This window comes from Apostichopus japonicus, chromosome 20 (assembly GCF_037975245.1).
Source record: "Apostichopus japonicus isolate 1M-3 chromosome 20, ASM3797524v1, whole genome shotgun sequence".
Classification (NCBI taxonomy): Eukaryota; Metazoa; Echinodermata; class Holothuroidea; order Aspidochirotida; family Stichopodidae; genus Apostichopus; species Apostichopus japonicus.
Window position 1 is genome coordinate 5271895 of NC_092580.1, and position 22054 is coordinate 5293948.

The 22054-nt window shown below is 37.0% G+C and overlaps 1 protein-coding gene across 1 annotated transcript in view; it reads left to right on the forward strand.

Annotated features, from left to right (window-relative positions):
* Positions 1–789: 789 nt before the first annotated feature.
* Positions 790–22054, forward strand: part of LOC139961068 (helicase ARIP4-like) — a 51729-nt gene continuing 30464 nt past the window's right edge. Inside the window, exons 1-2 of the mRNA XM_071959918.1 lie at positions 790–949; positions 19990–20480. Of these exons, the coding sequence (XP_071816019.1) occupies positions 20059–20480 (422 nt within the window). The 5' untranslated portion in view covers positions 790–949; positions 19990–20058. The remainder of the gene's footprint in view (positions 950–19989; positions 20481–22054) is intronic.

The window sequence follows — 22054 nt, forward strand, 5'->3', positions numbered from 1 at the left end:
AATTATTCAGAAAATCACTTTTACTAGTAGTTTAGAAGTACTGATATAGGGTAGGTGCTTTCATGATGTTGCTTTTACACATGACAACTCAATAACTCCATAAACGATCAAGTTACAAATCTAGGTCAGTTATAACGAAATCAGGAATGAACCGTGGCATTGATGATCAATAATTTAGATAGAGCCCGGGCAAGAGAAAAAAAACATAGTTGGTCCACCGAAGTCAAGTGATTATTGCATCTGCGAAAGAGTACACCTGTCAAGTACTGGTCGGTTCCCAACTAACTTTTTTTCCTCTCCCGTCTGCTTACTACAAACTTCGAACAGCATTTAAACTTGCAACCTCAAACAACGTTTATAGTCTGGTAAACTTGCCATTGGTGGTTCCCCTATCTATTGGTCTACCAATCAGGCTGCCCACACTATGCCCTAACCTAAAGTTGTGTAACCAATGTTACACAATCGCTTCTGAGTTGTAGTCGAATTAAATAGGGTCATCGTACCCGATTACAGCAGATGCCAATAAAACCAAGTTTGGGTGGCTATACAAAGTTGCTTTGTCAATAAAGGATCATCACAAATTGAGATAAACCACATATCCGTTTCATTCTGTACCCTCAAAAATATTTTTAACACGGTTGTGAAGCCGTTACTGTCTCATTTTTTCCCCATTTTATAGGCGTATCATAGAATATATTCGTATTTGTACTAGTTGGTGCACCTATGTAGAAAATGGTACACTCCATTTTACCGATACAGAAAGAAAGGGAATTTTTCGCGGATGTAGTTCTAAATGCATTAGTCATACATCATATATGTGAGTTAGTGTGAACTCGACTCGAAGTGCTCGTCAAGTAAGTACTCGGTAGAAACGTGAAAAAAATACTCATCAAATATTGTTCACCGGTATTCTCTAGAATCCTGCATCAGAGAGAGAGTACACCGTCAGGTAAGTCGCATGCACTCATGACCCATCTTCACTAATTTGTTTGTCAAAGTAGACATGAATGTCACTTCCAAGTCAAACGATATCGTTAGTCTTGCCTGTACTAGCTTGTATTAGGTTAGCGTAAGACATGTAGCTTAGTACTGTGTTTAGTTGTACATGCAGTACACTGTAGGCTAGTACAACATACTGTGTAATGTAAGACTTACTGGAGTGTACTGTTTATGTACTGTTAGGCCTAGGCCCAATGTATTCTCGGCCAACAGTTTATAGATGGGCTCCTCAAAGTAATGATTGATGCGTTCTTGTCACAATCGTGGCAAAAATGCATATTTCCTAACCAAAAAATGAAAGCAATCACTACTGAAATTATGTACAATAAAATCTGTTGAGAGCATAGCAAATAAAGTAAATACCTGGTTAAATTTATAAAGGATGGTACTGAAAACTGCTAAACAGCATGCCTTATACATTGCACATTATTTTTCAAAGCTTCATGAGTAAAGCAAATGACTGCCTTACTCCTCCATTGCCCTTGTGAGCAATACTGTATGAACTTGTGTACATTTCAAATTCATTCTGTAACCAATTTTCTTGCAAAATGAATGCAAGCCAGGAAAACCTTTTCCTTGTGGGAAATGCATTCTTCATTCAAGTCGTGTGCCTTGTATTTTATGTGAGCAATTTCCTTCTACAACTTGAGCATAATATGTTTATTATCAAGTATGTTTAGTGTCCAGAACTTCTAAAATGTGATGTTATGGCTCTGTCTGGAAATTGTTCAAACATATGTATGGCTAATACTAGCAGTAATACAGTCATACAAGCGAAGAAGTTCTCCAAGCTTTACTTTTGTAGGTAAAAATGTGTAGGCTACATCTGCCCGATATTAAAATAGACCTTATTCCTTAACTCGATTTGCCAATTCCACACAACAATTTAGCTGGCCTTTGTGCATTTTGTCATGCATATATCCTTTGACTCCTTTTGGCCAAGACAGTCTGGAATAATGTCAATTCTACAACACAGTAGTCCTTTAAGCAGTCCACCATAGCTATTAGCTAGAAATGTATGATTATTGTGGCCAGGTCTGAGGAATTAAATGAATTTTCTGGTAGGAAAAGCTTTTGATATTACAAGACTTCATTTAGATATTAGGATGAAGAATTTCACACTGATCACAGCTCTACCAGTTTGTTTTAAATAAGTCTTTGAGAAATGTATGATTTATTGTGGCCAGGTCTGAGGAATTAAATGAATTTTCTGGTAGGAAAAGCTTTTGATATTACAAGACTTCATTTAGATATTAGGATGAAAAATTTCACACTGATCACAGCTCTACCAGTTTGTTTTAAATAAGTCTTTGAGTAATGGCAAAGATAAAAGAAATTAATAATGGCATTTAATTAGACTGACCGTGGTGTATGCCTACACCTATGACTTATGGTTACATCTTAAACTGTTATGAAACGTATCTTGTTTTTATATACTGTGAACAGTACACAACTTCATCAACTTCCAAGTTCAACTTGCACAATGTCTTCTCTCAGTGCAGCATATATTCAGTTATGACTAATGCAAAATGATATGTCATTTTCATTGAAACGTTTCTCTAGAAATCCATTCCTTTCCCCTTTCCGGGTTGTATCCATCGAAACTGGGGTGTGATCCCTACTCACATGTTATTCAGGTACTGTGAGTTCTGGATAGGTGTACCCCTAGCAAACAAAAGATTACTGTTTAGGGATGGCTACTAACTAAGGTGCTGGGTAGCTCAGTTAGTAGAGTGCAGGACTTGTAACCCAGAGGTCATTGGTTTCTGTGCACTTCTCCTTTGTATATAATTTCCCTATCAGTTTCCCAGTTGTTCTTTTTCTCACGTAATTACATCTCATTCAAACATAGTATGTCAAGACGTCCATGCCGGTTGCGTATATCAGTGAAATGGTGTCTATGAATTTTCTTGATGGATCAAAAAATAAGCACTGGTGAGCCTTAGTTGAACCCATGGAGCACTGTACTGCTAGAGCACAGAGCTGAGCTTAAATTAGATTGTATGGGACAGCTGTAGTAAGAGTACAGTAATTTTGTGGGATGTACGTAAGTGTTGAAAACTTGCTTATGAAGAAAACTTTGGTTCACCGAGTGTACATTAAACTATTCTTTATTTCAGTTTTGTTGAATTTTCTGTCATCATATCCCAGCAAATTTTTCAAGGAATTCTGCAAACACAGCAAATACTTTCCTGGGTTTTTGGTTATAAAGATGACATTGCACTAGTTCCTTTAGAGATGCACAGTGTCAGATGACAAAAGTTAGCATATTGTAGATGACCACAAAAATGATGAATTGCAATAAATTGCCTCTGAAGAAGGCATTGGGCATTTGTAGTTAACATAGATGTGTGCTTTACAGTACATCCCATTTATAACAAAAAATGAAATTTGTTTTGGTTGCATTGTACACATACTGGAGCCTAAGAATAGCCTTTATATGTCTGATAATTAGTTATGTTCACCTTGAAAGGGGTACAGTAAGTAGGAAAGACCAAACTTGGTTCACAAACAGGTACACAGTAGCAATTTGTTGGGCTGTTCCAATCACTATACAAAATTCTGCGTTAGATAAGAAAAGTGTTGAACAAATTATCAGTGCATTATGAGAATATCCATATCTAAGGTTGATATCCCCAGGTAAAATATTGGTCGTCGATGTGAGGCAACCTGAGAAGAAACACACTCGCCAACTCTGTGTCACAAATAGCAACAGTTTTACATTGCAATAACAGAGCTCTTCTCATATATCAAAGGGAAACAGTACAGGAAAACCATTTGAAAACATGAATTATAATGTAACCATTTATATTCCAGAATTTCCAGAATCTTTTGGTTGATACGATTTTTAGTCCTAAACAAGACGATTATTCATTAAATTATATTAGAATAATTAAATACTTGTTGGATTCATTTAAGATATATCTAACAATATATCTGGTGCTCAAAGGTATTTAAGTTTGGATCGGAATTCGTAGTGCAATGTTATGAAATAAACGTATTAACTTACATTTAATAACGACTGGAAAGAGGTCAGGTCTCAGACCTTTAAATCCGTTGGACATTATCAAGCCTAAACTGTAGTTTTTACTTCCTGCTGTAATATCACTTTACACACTGAGTTGGCATCTGGTTCAAATTTATTATTTCTGCTGTTCTGGTCATTCATAATGAACTACGGTCAATTGTGATCAACCATTACATTTGAAAGCAGTTTTCCAAACCTAAGTTAGGTATTTAAAAGTAAACTTCCACAGATTAATGCACCAGCTGCTATGACTGAAATCTAACTTTTGAAGCAAGTAGTTGGTTTTTCCTGGAATTCATGACTTGCTATACTGTACAATAGCTAGGACTTTCCATACCGCATGTAACATTTGTAATTTAAAATGTACTCTATCTTGGTGTACTCTATCTTAGTGTTATAGTTTAGTCTACTCTAGGTATTGCAGGAAACTGAAAAAAAATTAATAAAACTACCCAAATTGTGCCACTAAAATTGAAGGAATTCAGTAGGTAATTATATCTAAAAAAAATAAAAATCTGTAAACATAAAGTAGGAACTAAATTGGTTTTGAATTATCACATTTTACTGATCAATATTAATTGTGTTTGCTACATTTTAGTAAAATATTTCTAACTGTTCGTTAAGTAGATCCATAAGGTAGAAGTGCATCCTTGTTTTTGGCATGAAGGTCCAAACTGATCATTTACAGTACAGTACAGTGCTGTATAGTAGTACACATGAACTTTTAACCTATATTGTCACTGTCTGTAATACTCTATTATTTATTTTCATGTGGTTATTGCATTCTCAGAAATGTGGCACTTTAATATCTGAGAAGTGCATAATGTATGGAATAAACTGATAAAGAATATGGCTGTTTATATAATTTGTCAGCTAAAGAGGTTGAACTCACTATAAAGTATGGTGAACTTGAGTGTGAAGCAATACAGGTAAAGGCTTTTTATTTTTGTATGGTATGCATACAGTATCTATCAGGACACCGTCACTTGTTTGCGTGGTTGTTCAACAAGAAATGCCAATCTCTCTACTGTAGCTGTTGGAACACCTTAAAACACAACAATAAGCTAATATTGTTTTCCATATAAAGCATTCATGCTAAAGCATTTAAATTTGCTGTACAGGAGAGAAACTTGAAAGTTAGCCCTACATCAGTTGTGGTAATTTTCAAATGTGACTTTCTCTCGATGTGTCGATCACATGTTTTTGCATTGGTGTAATTAATTAATTTTTGGGGGAGGGTAGGGTGTGGGGAAGGGCCCCCTTCCCCCGTATGGGAGTGGGAAGGATTCAGATGAAAATTCAGAGGGGGTCCACAAACGTTTGACTTTTTGAATCTTGTGTGCTTCTTGTAATTTCAGTATGGTTTGGAATAATCATCACAATATAACATTCAGTACTTGAAATAACTTGACTGCGACGGGTCTGTTTAGTCGCAGCCGAGTGTTGTTGTTGCCACTGTGCAGTACAGTAGTAGCTAAAGAGAAACTATGCCACTTCCGTATTTCAGAGAGTGTTACTGAGAAAACCAAACATCTTGTTTTACCTTTGTATCAAAGTTCTTTTCTGCTGATCAGACTGATCTGTCAAATAGTTAATTTGTAAAGCTTGAGGGTATGCTTCCTTGTTACACTAGTGTTGAGATCCTGAAACTTGGTGACCCTATAGGGGTTTGAGAGGGGTACTATGCCGTAATGAACAATGGAGTGTATTGTATTTCCATTCCGTTTGATCTGAAATGGAAATGATGAGTCACTTGTTATGTAGTAATACAGTTATGTGGCCTGGCATTTTAGTTGTTCAATTTCTAGCTATGTAACAATGTTCCTTACCACCATGAACTTCATATGTCATGAAAAGTGCAGAATGCCTTGGAGAGTATTTTACTTTATATTATTGTAAAAGTTTAAATTCTTTGGTATTGCCTTTCGGTGGGAGTAAACATCTGGTACAATGTACTTACTAAATATTAGGAAACCTGTCATTCGCAAGTAGTGTTAATCTGCGATTTCAAAAGCTTTTCCTTTTAATTAGTCCGTGGGGTTCTAGCATTCCCTAGAGTCTTTGTAGTAAAGTGCAAAGCTTGTATAGTGGAAGTTGTATACATCCCTGATATGGTCTTTATTTCAGAAGGGAATTAAGTTATGACCATAAAGTAGCTCTACTGTATTGTCACTGTTGAATTACAACAGTATACTAGATGTGTAGCTTGGTGCAACCATTTTTAAGTACTATAAATAGAGATTTATTATGAAAACATGGTACAATGTCAGTAACTGTCTTCACTGAAAATTCTCCCAGGTTCCAAAACTGACTAGGTGTATAGTGAAGTGCAGAGTTGTTAAGTACTACGTACTGTAGTTTATAGTTACTTTTCTCTCAGTTTACTGCAAACATGCATCTACTGCATACCTGTATCTACTGTACATTTACAGCACAGTATAACACTTTGTAAATCTAAAGTGCAGTATACAACTATGTACATTTAAAAGTACACTTTAACACTATGAACATCTACGGCACACTTACTGTACCTCAGTCTATGCACGTCAACAGCACAGTTTACCATTATGTACATCTTAAATTCAGTTTAACACTCTGTACATCTGCAGCACATTTTACTGTACCTCTATGCACGTCAACAGCACAATATACCACTATGTACATCTACAGTACAGTACTGTACAACACTATGCACATCTACAGCATAGGTTTACCACTATGCACATCTACAGCACAGTATACCACTATGTACATCTAAAGTTCAGTTTAACACTCTGTACATCTACAGCACACTTTACTGTACCTCTATGCACGTCAACAGCACAATATACCACTATGTACATCTACAGTACAGTACTGTACAACACTATGCACATCTACAGCATAGGTTTACCAGTATGCACATCTACAGCACAGTATACCACTCTGCAAATCTACAGCATAGTTTACCATTAATACACAATTACACATCTGCAGCACTATACCACTATGCACATCTACAGCACAGTATACCACTATGTACATCTTAAGTACAGTTTAACACTCTGTACATCTACAGCACAGTTTACTGTACCTCAGTCTATGCACGTCAACAGCACAGTTTACCATTATGTACATCTTAAATTCAGTTTAACACTCTGTACATCTGCAGCACATTTTACTGTACCTCTATGCACGTCAACAGCACAATATACCACTATGCACATCTACAGTACAGTACTGTACAACACTATGCACATCTACAGCATAGGTTTATCACTATTCACATCTACAGCACAGTATACCACTATGTACATCTAAAGTTCAGTTTAACACTCTGTACATCTACAGCATAGTTTACTGTACCTCTATGCACATCAACAGCACATTTAAAGCAGCATTTTGCGTTGGGTCGCTTTTTTCCATCTTTTTAACATGTGCATCGATTTTTTTACATGTATCAATCATAAAACAGCAAACCAAGATACTATCCAAGTTTCACCCTGCCAAGAGCATTAATTAGCGAGTAATTAACGATTTATGTCGGTAACGAGTAAAAGTGTCCTCGACAAAGTTTTCATATCTCCAAATCCACTAGTTTGAATTCCACCAATCAGTGAATAGTATGTTTATTCATGAGCATTTTGCGTTTGGTCGCCGTTTTCTACTTTTTTGACATGTCCATCCAGTTTTTTACATACATCAAATCACAAAACAGCAAATTAAGATATTAGCCAAGTTTTTCCCTGCCAAAAACGTTAATTGGCGAGTATTCCACTTACAAAATTAATCGCATATAGTTCCCAAACCCACTAGTTTGATTTCAACCAATCAGAGATGCAGGTTTAGTTATGAGCCATTGCTAAAAATAGATTCAAGACTTTGCGTTGGTACAACCAGGGAGATGCAACTGCCTGGTACAACTGCCATATGGAGTGTACACAAATCAAGCGTGGTGTTATATTACGTATCTGTCAATGACGTTCGTAGTGTTTAAATATTCATATTATGGGCGAGGTTTATTGGGTTCCCAACGGAAAATATCTTGGAGAACAACAAAGTTGAAAGTTGCAATTTTTTCGACTTTTATGCCACCATTTGAAGTAAAATATAAATAGATAAGCTAGTTATGTATGTCGTTATGGCATAGTGGAATCAGTGAGGTTGAAAAAAATCATAGTCGAGGACGCAAAATGCTGCTTTAACCGCTATGCACATCTAGAGTACAGTATAACGCTATGCACATGTATCTGCAGTACAGTTTAACACTACTGTATGTATATATTCAGCATAATTATACAACTGTAGTTAACAGTAGAGTAGCACAAGCCAGTGTTTACTTCACCTTTGGTTCAAAATTAATGAAGTTAAAATTCATGCAGTCTTTGCATTTTTAGTGGACAGTAAGCAAGATTGTTAAATTTTTTATCAATGTGAACCTTGGAAGTACAGTAGTTTGCACAAGACACATACACTACAGCTGTGACCATGAATGTGTAGCACTTGATGACTTAAAACCAAAGCAGCTATTAGCATTTGGCCTTCAATATCTCACAGTAATGCAAATTCTACGAATTTCTCATCTAAGCTTCAATTAGCAAAGTGAGACATCTCAGAGTTTTTTTTTTTCACCAGGTGAGCATTGCTAATAAATAACATAATTTGTAGCCAATAGAAATCCTTCTTTGGTCATATTGTTATCAGTATATTAAAATTTACACACATTTCCTTTTTTCAAAGTGGTTATTTCCGTAAATATGACCTTCCCTGTCTCTGCCCCTTAGTTCTGCCAATATATCATTTGGTGTACTGTTACCCAGTGTTGATGATATCGGTTTAAAGATGAATGATAGTGATTTTTCAGCATCGACGAAAAAATACAATTTTATTCAAGAGTATTCTAGTTGGTTTCCATATTACACATGTGAAAATTCAAGTCAATCCGATGTTGGGAAAGGCTTAAAAAAAATTCCTAAACTCGTTGATTTTTTAAACAAAAATTGGGCTTTTCGCGAACAGCGATATGATGATCACGTGATCTACAGTGACATGTGACGTCATTATGATGATAACAAAGTGAGCTCGGCGTAGTGTACTTCAGCAGTGTGCACTTAGTGTGTAAGTTTAGTTGCAACCTACTCTATATTGGACTCGACAAACAACAGAAACCAGAGAGGAGATTTGATACACTGCGTGAGACATTTAACGATCTAATTTTAATAAGGAGTTATTGTTCCTGCTTTTTCTTGTCGTTTTAGGGAAGCCGACTGCCCCAATGTAAATTACGGTATAATCGGTCATAGAGCCATCTCGGGCCCAATTGAAATTTGCGTGTGGCAAGGTCACTAAAGTAAAAAAAAGTTTGAAAGATTGATGCTTTTATGCCGCATTATTTATATATATCCCGATAAATGCAACAGTAAGTGTTGGAACTGGAAGACATGTCAGACGTGAACAACCTAATGACTATGTGAGGAGAGAATCCACGTGCAAATTTCAATTGGGGCATGGACGTCGCTTAGGCAGAGTTTTTTTGGGCAGAGATGTGTTCATACCCTCCAAACCACTTTAAATGTAATACGAATAGGAAATGTATGTATGCTCGAGCGAAACAAAACATCGTGTAAGTATTACTTACGAGCGCACACTGTCACTTATGTTTGCACAGTGTGAAAGTACCGTTTGCGGACCTACGTGAAGTTGGGCTAGAATACGATTCCTCCTGAAGCCCAAACCACGAGACATGCATGTGAATAAACGCAATAGGCATTGCATGTAGTGAGAAAATTGTTCGAGCTAGACTAACTACTCGATTGAGTTCAAATGCGGTTGTATTTCAAGCTCAGTGAAACCATTCTGTTGGATTTAATGACGCATGGAACAAGGAACGTTTATGTTTTACAGTAGGCCTAGTGCATACAAGCGAATCTACTTTGTTTAGAACTTTGGATTTTCTTTCGGATGTTATACTAAACTAAGTTTGAGACTATCATCACTATTGTTATTGTGCCAGTTTGACTGGTAAGTGAGCACATTCATACAGCACTCTGTATAAAACCCGCCAAAAACGTGATCGTGAGATTTACGTTACTTTGGGTCAGCTTGCGAGTTACCTCTTCAGATATTGGGAAATCGTTGCGAAATCGCCGCAAATTTCGTAAAAAAAAACTTGTAAACACGTGGTGAAGAAATCAAGAAACACCATGATATTCATTATCTATTTATGTCCTGAACATTACGCCGGAAAATAACAGTTATGCTGACACGAAATGCACGCACAGCTCCGTGCTGAACAGTTCACAACAGAAAAGATCATCACAGTGATGTCATTCACTGACCTGAGGGCTGTTCAAGGTCGTTGCACTGTTTGCAAAATCCTAAATTACGGAGACGAAAAAACGATGTTTCAATTCCATTTTTTATAACTTTCCGGTGTGCTATTTGGAATATTAAAAAAATATGTTGCCTGGTAACATATAAACTACATTATATATGAAAATGAGAGATTTTTTTTCTGTCACTATCGTTCTACTTTAAGACAGATACACCTCTTCAGCCAATTTGTGACTAAATGTTTAATGGGTAGAGTACAATGGTGAGCTAAGCAAGAATTAACTTATTTAGTACAGCATGTAATTTTAATCAATGACTCTGTACTCTGAGTATCCTACTGTACAAACATGTGTTATAGCATACATATGCCATACACTTAGGCAGGGTTCGCAGGTTTCTTCCGGGGGTGGAAAAAAACGCGGAATAAACCGCGGTTTTTTCCACTCGGAAGAAATAGGTTTCTTCCAGTTTCTTCCGGACAAATTGGAAGAACCTCATTTTTGGGGGAAAAACTGTTGATAAAGTTTCATAACAACCTGCAATGATTTCTAACTATGTAATAAATGGACAAGAAGCACTATAGTGTCATCTAGGTAGTCTGTATCTAGGTTTGGAGCACATGACCTGCTTCCAGCATATACTGTACACAATATATTACTAGGCTACTAGCATCGGACAATTCAGGGAACAACTAATGGCAAGCAATATTTTGCAGACCAGAATGGTCCTGATTTATAGCCCAGTTCTTAGTTAAAAACTAGTTTCTGAGTGGAGGGGCAAGTGTTCCCTGGAAACTAGTGTAGGCCTGCTACAATGCACACTCATTACTACGATTACATTGACCACTATGGCCATATTTTGTGGAGATTGAACTCAAGACATGAGTTTCACAGATTCGACTGGAAGTTGTAGTGTGAAATGAGGGCTGGCTCGCGGCCAGCTGTGTTTAAAGGGTGTGAAGACTCGTGCAAAAAGAAACGTCTAATGCCGGTAACCTGACCTAGTTTTGAATGAGGTGTAACAGAAGTGTTAGACACCACCATCGATCGCTGAAAAAACACACAGCTTGCTACCATCGGTAATTATACACTTAGTATAGTCAGTACATACAGCTGCGGTCAATACCCACAGCACAGTGTACAAACAATACAGCGATGGACATCTCAGGTCCAGCTAAAGATAACAAGGTATAACGTTTCATTACTGTACTGTCTGCATTTTGTAGCGACACGAACAAAACGTCACTTGCAAGCAACAGAAAGTTAACTTTTTCAGATGGCCGCACACGGTTTGGGGCAAGTCTTCAATGCCTTTAATTGTGGATGTTTGTTCTTTTTGCTGTTGGGATGACAAGTCCTCCTGTTAACTACAAGTTGTAATTTAGGGAGTTGCAGAAATTAAACTGTTGCCTAAATCTAACAGATATTGTTCGGCTATTTTCTTGGTGTTCATTGTATTAAATCCTCAGTGCATGGGCCAATCCAGGTTAATCATTCATACAGTATGGCCAGTTATGCAATTCTGGTTGATGGGGGGATCGCGAGATGATAAGCAGTCCTTCAATATTGTTATTTATAAGCAAACATCTTTAGGTGTAGAAAAACAACCCAAAATAATAATCAAAACAAAAATATCATATTTTAATGGTTTCAATGGTATGCATTTCAGTCAGATGGTGGTAAACTATTTGTCTCTTTATCATGTATGTGGGTTGTGCTGCATTTATGCCAATTTTCACAGTTTCTTCCAGTTTCTTCCGGTTTCTTCCAGTTTCTTCCGGAAGAAACTGGAAGAAACCTGGAAGAAACAGGTTTCTTCCAGTTTCTTCCACGTCCCTGGAAGAAATAGGTTTCTTCCGGAAGAAACCGAACCCTGCACTTAGGTGTAGGATCCTGTTGGCAAACAAAATTCTGTAAAATTTATAATCATTTTGGGGGGAAAGTAGGCAGACCTGGGCTGGAAAACCTTGCGAACCTTCCGAACCAGGTTCGCGGGAAATCCGCGATGCTCGCAGGAAATCTAGCCTGGCTGGAGAAAAAAAAAATCGGGGAAAAAAAAAACGCAAAAAAAAAAAAGGGGACGAAACTTAAAAAAAAAACACGAAGGAGCAAAAAAGTACATCTGTAAAAACAATAAGGAAAATTTCAGAAGAAAAGTTTCAGAAACAAAAGAAAAATGTCCAGAGAGCGTGCTCGCAATTTTAGTCACAATAGCCTATAGCGAGTAATGATGTGTCCCCAACCCACTCACAAAGGGAAATGTCACACGGACACACACAGCCCAGCGCGGGAAGGTTGCTGTAATAAATCAGCCTCGCAGGAAATGTTTTGAACAATATTGCCATTCCACATTTTTTTATACTTATATTGTATTTTAGTTAGTAAACGTTTTCTTTCGTATGAATTTGACTTCAATTCAGTGTTCCCTCTAAGGTGCGGGATTCCCTTCAACTGACTCAGTAATCCCGCAAAGAAAACATTTGTCTGCTGGAAATCCCCGCATCGTTTTCTTGCATTCGCGATAAGTTTATACTCAATGCACAACGTATTCACTTGACTGCAAAAAAAACTCCGAAAATCAGTAGAGAAATTACCAATTTTGTACGAAAAGTAAGTTGGTACACCTTTCAAATTTTACGAAAGATCCAGCAAAACACTTTCGAAAAATTCACGCGAAACTGGCATATCGTGCTAAATGCAACTAACGTCATGTAAACAAGGCTCTAGTACACCCATCTATGAATAAACCGTAAGACCATATCTGGTGTTAAGCGGGGGGAAAAGAAAGTATTTTCTAGAATTTCAAAAAATACTGTACGGAAAAACTAATATCCTACCCTAGTTAAGTGCATAGCAAATAGCCTAACCACCTCGTCGGTTACGGATCTCACGTAACTACAAAAACACAACTAATTGTATTTTGCGAACTTGACGTTTTCTACAAGAACATGGAAATAATATTAAGCATTTAGTTAATCATGCCAAGTGGCCTAAAACATATTTTATTACAAGGTTTACTTTCATAAAGTTGGCCATAGCTAGTAGGGCCTCGATGTGCTGCGTGTATCATGGGGAATACTCACTGGGTTAGTGTAGATCAGTGGGAATACTCCATGTAACGTTTCTTGGAAACGTGCCAAAAATGTTAACAAACAGGTGTAAGACAGGGGATGAGCGCAGTTGTTTGGTAAGGTACCTGGGAAAATTCGCAGCACATGTACAGTAAGTAGCCTACCGTAGTATATAAGTAGTGTTAAACTGTACTGCAGTTGTAAACTGATGTACGTATAGTGTGCGCTTTTCATTGTTAGGCAGTCTATAAACGGGGCTTTGCCGAACGTTGTTTGTTTCATAATATCGGAAGTTCTGTATGTTAAACTTTTTAAAGATTGTACAGTAAGGCAGATTAAATCTTTTTTCATTTTATAACATAATATAGCTACTCTAACTTGTCATTTTCAAATTTTCATCAGCTTCGTGACAATTTAAATTCAAAAAGTTGTCAGTATTTTGCATCAACTGCGAATTTTTTATCGCCAGACTCACAAAAATACCAAAATTTTCCGGGGTCTTTGCCCCCTGAACCCCACAAGGGGTTCCACCCCTTGACCCCACCAGGGCCCTAGGGCGGGCCCCGGCGAACACCGGAGCGAACACCGGCGGGAAATCGGAAATGTGTTCGCGGGAAATTGAACAAGGTTTTCCAACACTGCAGACCTGTTTCCTTGCACAGAATTGCAAAATGAATGAATTCAAAAAGTTTTCAACATTTCAAGCCAATCACTGTATAATTCAGGGCTGGTAGCTCACACTTTCTTCAGAAACCTTGCTGGTGGTGGTTGTACATATCGTTTTTGATTTTTCTCGATAGCTATGTTATTTATTTCAATTTTACCATAAACAAAAGGCTACTGTAGTATACAGTTGGTACTATACAGTTATGTTGTCAAGTTTAGTTTTGCACCACATGTATGCTATTCTTGGTTACAGTCCAGGGGCTCAGAGAGGATGCTTCGCCAAAATGTAACAGATTTTAATCAGCTATGTCGAACTCAGTGTATATTTAATGTATCTTTAGATGAGACAGGTAAGCATATATTCAAACATCCAAACTGATAAGTTTTGAGATATATGTCCTCTTAAAATACTAGGCAGGCCAATACTATAAAATCTCATGCAGAGATACAGTGCTGAGTTTGTAATTATTCCTAGACAAGATGATCCACTGTTCATCGCTGCCTGTTCACATTTTACTTGACTTCCTCACTTCCCTGTCTCCTCACCACAACTGCACTATTGCTCTACCATGTCTAGTGCATTTGGTGTTCCTTGTAGTACCGTTTTCCCGCGGTGACTAACCCATTCCTGTCTACTGCCCTCCTCAATCTACCACCCAAAGTGTCTAGAGCTCTTCGGGAGCGTAAAAACAGAATTCGTTCTTGAAAAATCCTACCTAGCATAACCCATCGGAAAGCCTTTCAAGGATTCCCATCGCCTGTTCTGCCAAACCATATGCAGATGTTAAGTTTCGTTTTACTGTATTTACACTGATTTGGGGAAATTTCCCTCTGGTTTACCTGTACCTCACACCTATAAAGTGTCTTACGGTAGTTGTACCAGTTGGGTGTGTACCGCCAGTAGGATTGTCTTTATTTCAAGCTGCTAGCTCACTTTCCTGAGAACCTTACAAGAAGCTAACCTTCTGAGAATACTTTTCTGTCATATTTAAAAATTTCCTGTAGTTAGTAATAATATCTCCTTTGCAACTTCAACATGTAATTAGGTTAACCAGAGGTCAAACAATGGGGAAATAATTGTGGGTAACATACAAATAAAATGTTGCATGTACTTCCTACTTAAATACTACTGTGAATATATTTTACTCTTTTCCTTTAACCTTTCCTTCACAACTTATCTCAAGGCAAGTAGTTTCCTGGTCTTGTACAATTATTTATGTGTGAGATAACATGTAGGGAAGATATGTAGCATGTTGAGATTCGTAGTGTGACTGCATAAATTTTCTTTAAAAAATGAAAGAATAAATAAATAAATAAATAAATAAATAAATAAAAAACAGGTGTAGGTGGATGCAGTTAACATGACTTGCATTCAACTATTCCTGCTGTATATGATTGCATTGTGATATACTGTACAGTAGGGGCAGCACCAAAATTATGCTATAGCCATCTCTTTATGTTTTCTATGTTGATTTAACCAACACTAAATTATGCTAAACATTCCTCGAATTTTAATTTTTATATCATTATTATTATTATGATTCTTATGATAAATAATTTTATTTTAAACCTGAAAGTGCTACATTAGAAATTGCTTACCTCTCCTGTTTTGTGAGTATGTAAAGCTCTATTGTTTAATTGTTGCCTATTTCGCAAAGCACAGTCTAAATCAGTCTATGTAATTTTGATCTCTTCTCGTTATACCTATGTTTGCTTTATACTTATTACTAATTATGCACATCTACTGTACTGTAAGTAGCACAGTACCTAAAGTACTCTAGTCTATAAAATTCTTGACAATAAAATTCTGTGCATTATTAACGTTAGCCTACCTCTGAACATTGCATGTTGTGCAACCTGCTGTATATATCTACTAACTGTAAAATTATTGTTTACTGATATTTTCAAACTACTGTAAAAAAACTCAATGTATGTTAGATTAATTAAATACACTCTGTGTACATATTGTTGTTTTTCATGCATCATGCTGGTAAATATTCCTCGAAAATGGCTACTGTAATAACGAGGGTACTCCTGTGTTGACATGGCGTGTTGGTGAATGGGTACTTGGTTTACCATCGAAAAGGGGTTTTCCCCACTGGATATTAGGTTATACCCATTTTGTGTCTATATTCAAACCTATTGTAAATGATGTCATATTGGGGGTGTTGTCTTTTTGGTAGGGACAGTACCTTTTGGTACCTGAGTAGTAACTGATGTCCATTCACAAATAGCTTTGTTGGGGGTTTCCCCTGAAAACTCCCTCTGGTGCCTTGGTGGTGTCAGCTTTTGTGAACTTTTTCTCGGACACTGTGATTTGAGCATTCAGGTGAAAACAACAGCTTTGGTGTTTTAAGGTCAATCTGGATCTCATTCAAGAATAACATTTTATAACTATGTCAATCATAGACATGGATAGTCAACTTTCCACTTTAAAAACAATGCAGAAATCATTTTATTGGTAATTGTACAAATCGTTGAAAAGTCTCTGGGTGTCAAAATGTTTGGAATCGAGTGAAATCGTTAAACTGTTTTGCTCATTATGGTTTATTTGGTTGTTAAACTTGTAAAAGTATAGTAAAATGCCCTATTATAGTTTCACTATTTTGCCAACTGATTGTGAGTACTATGTCACCAGTGGTGCCAACAAAATTACAGGGCAACTGCTCTTCTGTTTAATACATTGCACTGCTGTTATACATAACATTTACTAATAGTACAATCAGTACTCTGTGAGTATTATCATTGGCAGAATATTCCAATGTTGTCCTCCTTTTCTTCCCAAGGAAAGGTCAGGAGTTGGTGAGTCCTGTAGAGTTGTTAGTGATAACAGCCTTGATGTAATCAAACTTTTTAAGTTTCACGAAAATTGGTGAAAGTATTCCACCAGATGAATTGTTTCTGGCAATTTGTTGCAATAAATTGCAGTACAATTTGCTTAGACTAGTGTGGAATTCACTACCTGGGATGAATTCAGTCCATTTAGATGAGAATTTCTACTTATTTTGTTCCAGTATTAGCTACTGTACTCAGAAGCTGTGAATAATCTTCTGTATGTTTAACCATGCTATAAGTTTAGCTGACACCTGTACTAATAATGCTTTTTTTCCCCTTAAATTTCTTGTCTAAATTAGAACAAACAAATCTGGTCAATGGTATGTGTGTGTGTGTGTGTGTGGTTGTGTGACAAACTTGCTTGTAACACAATAACTCGAAATGTGCGAGGTGGTTTAACTTCATAGTTGGCATATATATGTGTTCACCTTAGTGAGTATAGTACAAGCACCCTACTGTTTCTTGTTGAGGTGAAAGGTCATTTGCCATACAGAGGTCAGTTTTAAAATCCTTATAAACACAATAATTCAACTATACAGGTAGAGCTTGGATGAACTGCACACTTGAATATATACATATACACACACCTAAAGTAGATCTTCCTTACTAGTTTAGTGGAGGTCAAAGGTCATTTGAGGTCAATAGTTCTAAGGTAATGTCTTGAAGACCTTGTAAACACAATAACAGTTATGCTTAGTTCAATAGCCAAAGTCTGAAACGATATGACTCGTAGCCAAAGCTGTGCAGTGTAGATGGACTTCACCATACTTGAGACGTAGGTAAAAGATAGAGGGCCTGACACTTTGATCCTATCAGGAATCTTTCTGCAGTTCGGCTAACTGAAGCAAACAAGCTTAGCTAAGAACACACGAAGAGAGACAGATGGAAAGACAAGTAATTTGTACAATTGATGTAGCAACAAAGGTGAGGTCCTTAATCCTCTCACCACTCTGTCCTCTCTTCTCACCTTAAACTGTCCGGCCCTCTAAATTTAACGTATTTACCTACGCAGGTGATCTGCAATAGATAAGCAGTTGTTAAGAGTTATTTTCTCTCTCTTTGATGTGTAGGTTCACTTGATTACAAGCAGTTTGGTTGTCAACCATGATCAACACACTAAACTATTGTGTGCAGTCAGTCTATTGAATATCCTCACATAGTTGGTAGTTAGGAATCTCACTCTGATTTAAAGATTGATGGCATCAACTGACCAAAATTAATTTATTTAGATAGATACAGTAGACACATGTATACATGCATTATAGATGCAACAATTTGCATGTTGCTATGTATGCAGAGATGGCTCTACAAGGTACAGGTAGACAATTATGTAGGCGTATATTGTTGCTCTGTAGTGTTTGGTACTACAAGTGTCTCCTGATTAAACATATATAGTATCTATATTGAAGATTAAATGTACAGCTGGCATTTGAACATGTCATGTCCAAGGTGTATCTCTGCTCTAGTACAGTATTTGTCGCGTATTTTTGGAGTGTGATCAAAATTTCAGTTTCAGTTCTCGGAAAATTTGCAATGTACTCCACTAGAGGAGTAGTATCTGAGAGTTGAGAACAAGATGGATTTACTTAGTTTCACCTAGAGCTGTTATGATTGTTGATTGTTAGCTTGACGACCAAGTGGCCTGAACAAGGTAAAATAGATGGAAAAAGACTGGCTAAGTAACGTGGTGTATCATAGAAACTAATACAGTGTAGAGATAATGAGTTTGAAATACCTAGGTTTCCCTTAAGTGTATATGTCCATATATGCAAACTCCATAAGTGTCTAAAACTTATGATTCATTTGTTGATTCTGTTAATCAGCTGAAGGGTCTGGACTTTTCCCTGGAATTGAGTCACTTGGTCAACATATTCAGACATTGTGTGTACTGTTATATCTTGAAATCCAAACTCTCTGTCCATTACATTTCATATCAAGTTACCCACAAGTTACCTATAGATAGCAAGAGTGAAGGAAGGCCTTTACTCAATAAGGACTTCCCCCCATCATGTGATCCCATCAGTATTTTGAACTCAGTTTGAACCCTTTTGTGTTCCCCAATTCACTTACAGTTTTGTGTTGTCTGCAATATTACAAAAGTCAGACACTCCGTGTTGAAGACCAACAGTCTTAAAACCATAAAATAAATAAAATAGAGAAATACAATTTAAAAGAAAAATATTAGTTATAGTTAGTATCAATGTAAAACTGAAAGTGACCATTTTGCATTTTGAAGCCCACATTGGTTTTGAACAATTGTACAGTAATGAAAGATATGAGCCTTTTAAGTTCCTGGTAAGTACTATATATAGCATACTATAGCTACATAAGCTTGCCTTTCTTATGAAATAAACTGATCCCTAACATGCTATGTAAGTCACAATGGAAGTTTACATATATACTGTATGGAATATCCTTTAATAGTTCATTTCTATTGTGATACTGTTCTTGGAGGTCATGAACTGTAGCCTACAGTAGAGTGTACTGTACATATCAGACCATACAATTGTTTGCTTTATGCATCCAAAATGTACCTTTTACATAGTTAAGTATTTCCTTGAAGCAATATAATGGCACTTTGAATAATGGTTGAGAATATTCCATTATTTGTACATGTACATGTGTATACATGTTTGTCTGTCTGTCTGAACCTATGTGCTGCTGTTTAAACACAGTAGTTAATACCTTTGTTTGCGTACATATAGGGTCAACACATTGGGTGATCCTGCATTAGTTTACTTAACTAGTTAAACTACATCCTGTACCATTGCTGGACTCAGCATAATATTCTCACAAATGTCCTTTAAAGGAGCATATTGCTCTAAAGTCTCATCCTGAAACTGACGCAGGCCTGCATACCCATCAAATTGTGATCCTTAAGCAATTCCAAACATGTACCAGACATATCTAGTGAGAAAAACATCTTAAATCTCAAAATGTTAGTAAAATTATGGGGTAAACATTAGACGTGTCCGGTTTGTTTTGGATTGTTTTAGAGGTAGTGTTGTGGCTTAAATTTCTTTCATTCATAAGATGTAATATGAATGATTTCTTACTTTTCCTTCATCCTCTTCTGCAGAAATAGATTAATTTGAAGGGAATTCTGTCGGCGGGGCGAGAGGTCGTTCTCTTACCAACCAGAAAAACGATGGAGAATGAATTCTCCTCTGACGAAGATGCCGGTGGCTTACAGAGCGACCACTCGGAGAGCGAGCCACCGTCCTCGGAGAATGAAGATGGGGAGGAGGAGGAGTACATGTCTGAACAAGAGGAGAACGGGGAAGAGGTTGAGGCTGACAAAGATGAAGAGTTAGAGAAAGAGAAAGAGAAAGGGGAAGACACTGGTGGAGAAGGGGGAGCTGAGGGTGATGCAGAGGGCGAAGAAGGGGAAAAAGAATTACGAGAGGAGGGTAACGAGAAGGTGAAAAAGAAAACCCTAAAGAGGAAGAAGAGCAAAGTGAAAGGTGACTCGGCTCAGCCAAAGACGAAGAAGAAGCGCAAAGGGAAAGAGCCGCTCTCTAAGAAGAAGAGAAGACCCAGTAAACCGAAGCACATGAGGAGGGATATTAAGTAAGTACTCACTGTACTATTGACTAAGTTAAGGTACTACTTTATTTGATTTGAATGAAAGAGAATGGTTGAGAATTAAAGAAAACAGGACAATGAAATAAAGATGATTTCCCATTGAGTCTAAGGCAGCAAATGCCTAATTCCAGTCAAATGTAACATGATCGGTTTTACTCGACTCATTCAAAATTTTAACCAGTAGACGGAAGGCACCCGTTCCCAGAGAATGTTCTGATACCAATTTGAACTTTAGAAACGAAAGAGAGTTTTTTAGAAGAAAATGTGATTTCCCAGTCTGATTAATGTGATCAGATGCTCATTATCTGAAATCAGAGCAAGTTAACATCAAACTACAGAAGTGCTTTTAGAATTCATGCTTTAAACTGAAAAACCTCTCATTGCATCTAAATGCCAAAAGTAATTCTACCTAAATGCTTAAAAACCAGAATCCTAAGATCTGTAACCCAACTTGCCTAAAGGTGTACAAAATGTTAAGTGCTCTTTTGGTTAATGGCTGGAAGAAGATGTTCACTGTGTGTCCATTCCTTTGTGGTATACTGTACATGTATATATATAATGCACAGCGAGTATGTTGGTTAGTGCTGTAGCATCAATACGGTACATACATTTATCTCTCCTATCGAAGCCTTTAGTCGTACATTGCAGCTTTTTGAGTCAGAGGCTCGAGAACATTCAGAACCTAGTAGGAGATTGGGCTAAAAATTTTAGTAAGCTGAAAATAAGTGTGTAAAAGTAAGTTAGCCTGACGTTTCGATCCTAGCAGGATCTTCTTCAAAGGCTAAATAACTCAAATTTTTGGAAGATGTTGTTACAGAAATGAGATGGTACAAAGTTGTGAATTGTCTCAGACAAAGTTTGGATTGTAAGTTTTCTAACTTGAAGCCTTCACACAAAGTTGAGTGACCAGGAGAATAATGTCATTCCCAAGACCATTTTTTTGTTTGGCTGTGTAATTTGTAGCAATAATATAGCCTTACCAGCACATGACAATTGAAAACATCAGCCCTACAGGTTGTTGTAATATAGAGAGAAAGCTAGCTCGCTAATTCATGCGAGTATTGCTGACTTCTTGCTAAAATGTTTGGAATGAAACTGTAAGCCTTTCTGGAGGCCTTGGACTCAATGTTGAGGCATTTCTGCTATTTCTGAACAACATACTGTCCATCTTATGATAAGTATGTCTAAATGACATGCATACTTGATGGAATGTGGTAAAAAAAAATCCAGCCAACTGATTTATGGAAATTTTACTGTACTACTGTAGGCACGTGCGCCAATATCGTCATGTTGTTGTTACACTACAGGATGCATGGTATTGAATTCGTTGTGCATATACAGTAGGAACCCATCATACTCTACGATAAATGAAACAAAATACCCAAACAGGAATGAGTCTAAAGTACATCTCTGTGGTACTACAGTCTGTCTGTGGGTTATTAGTGTACATTTAGTGCCTTCAATGGAATACTGATTGCATTTGTTAACTTCATGCAGTATTCATAATGTGGCATGCTACACAACAGCGTGACTATTACTTCATAATAAGTACTGTATGT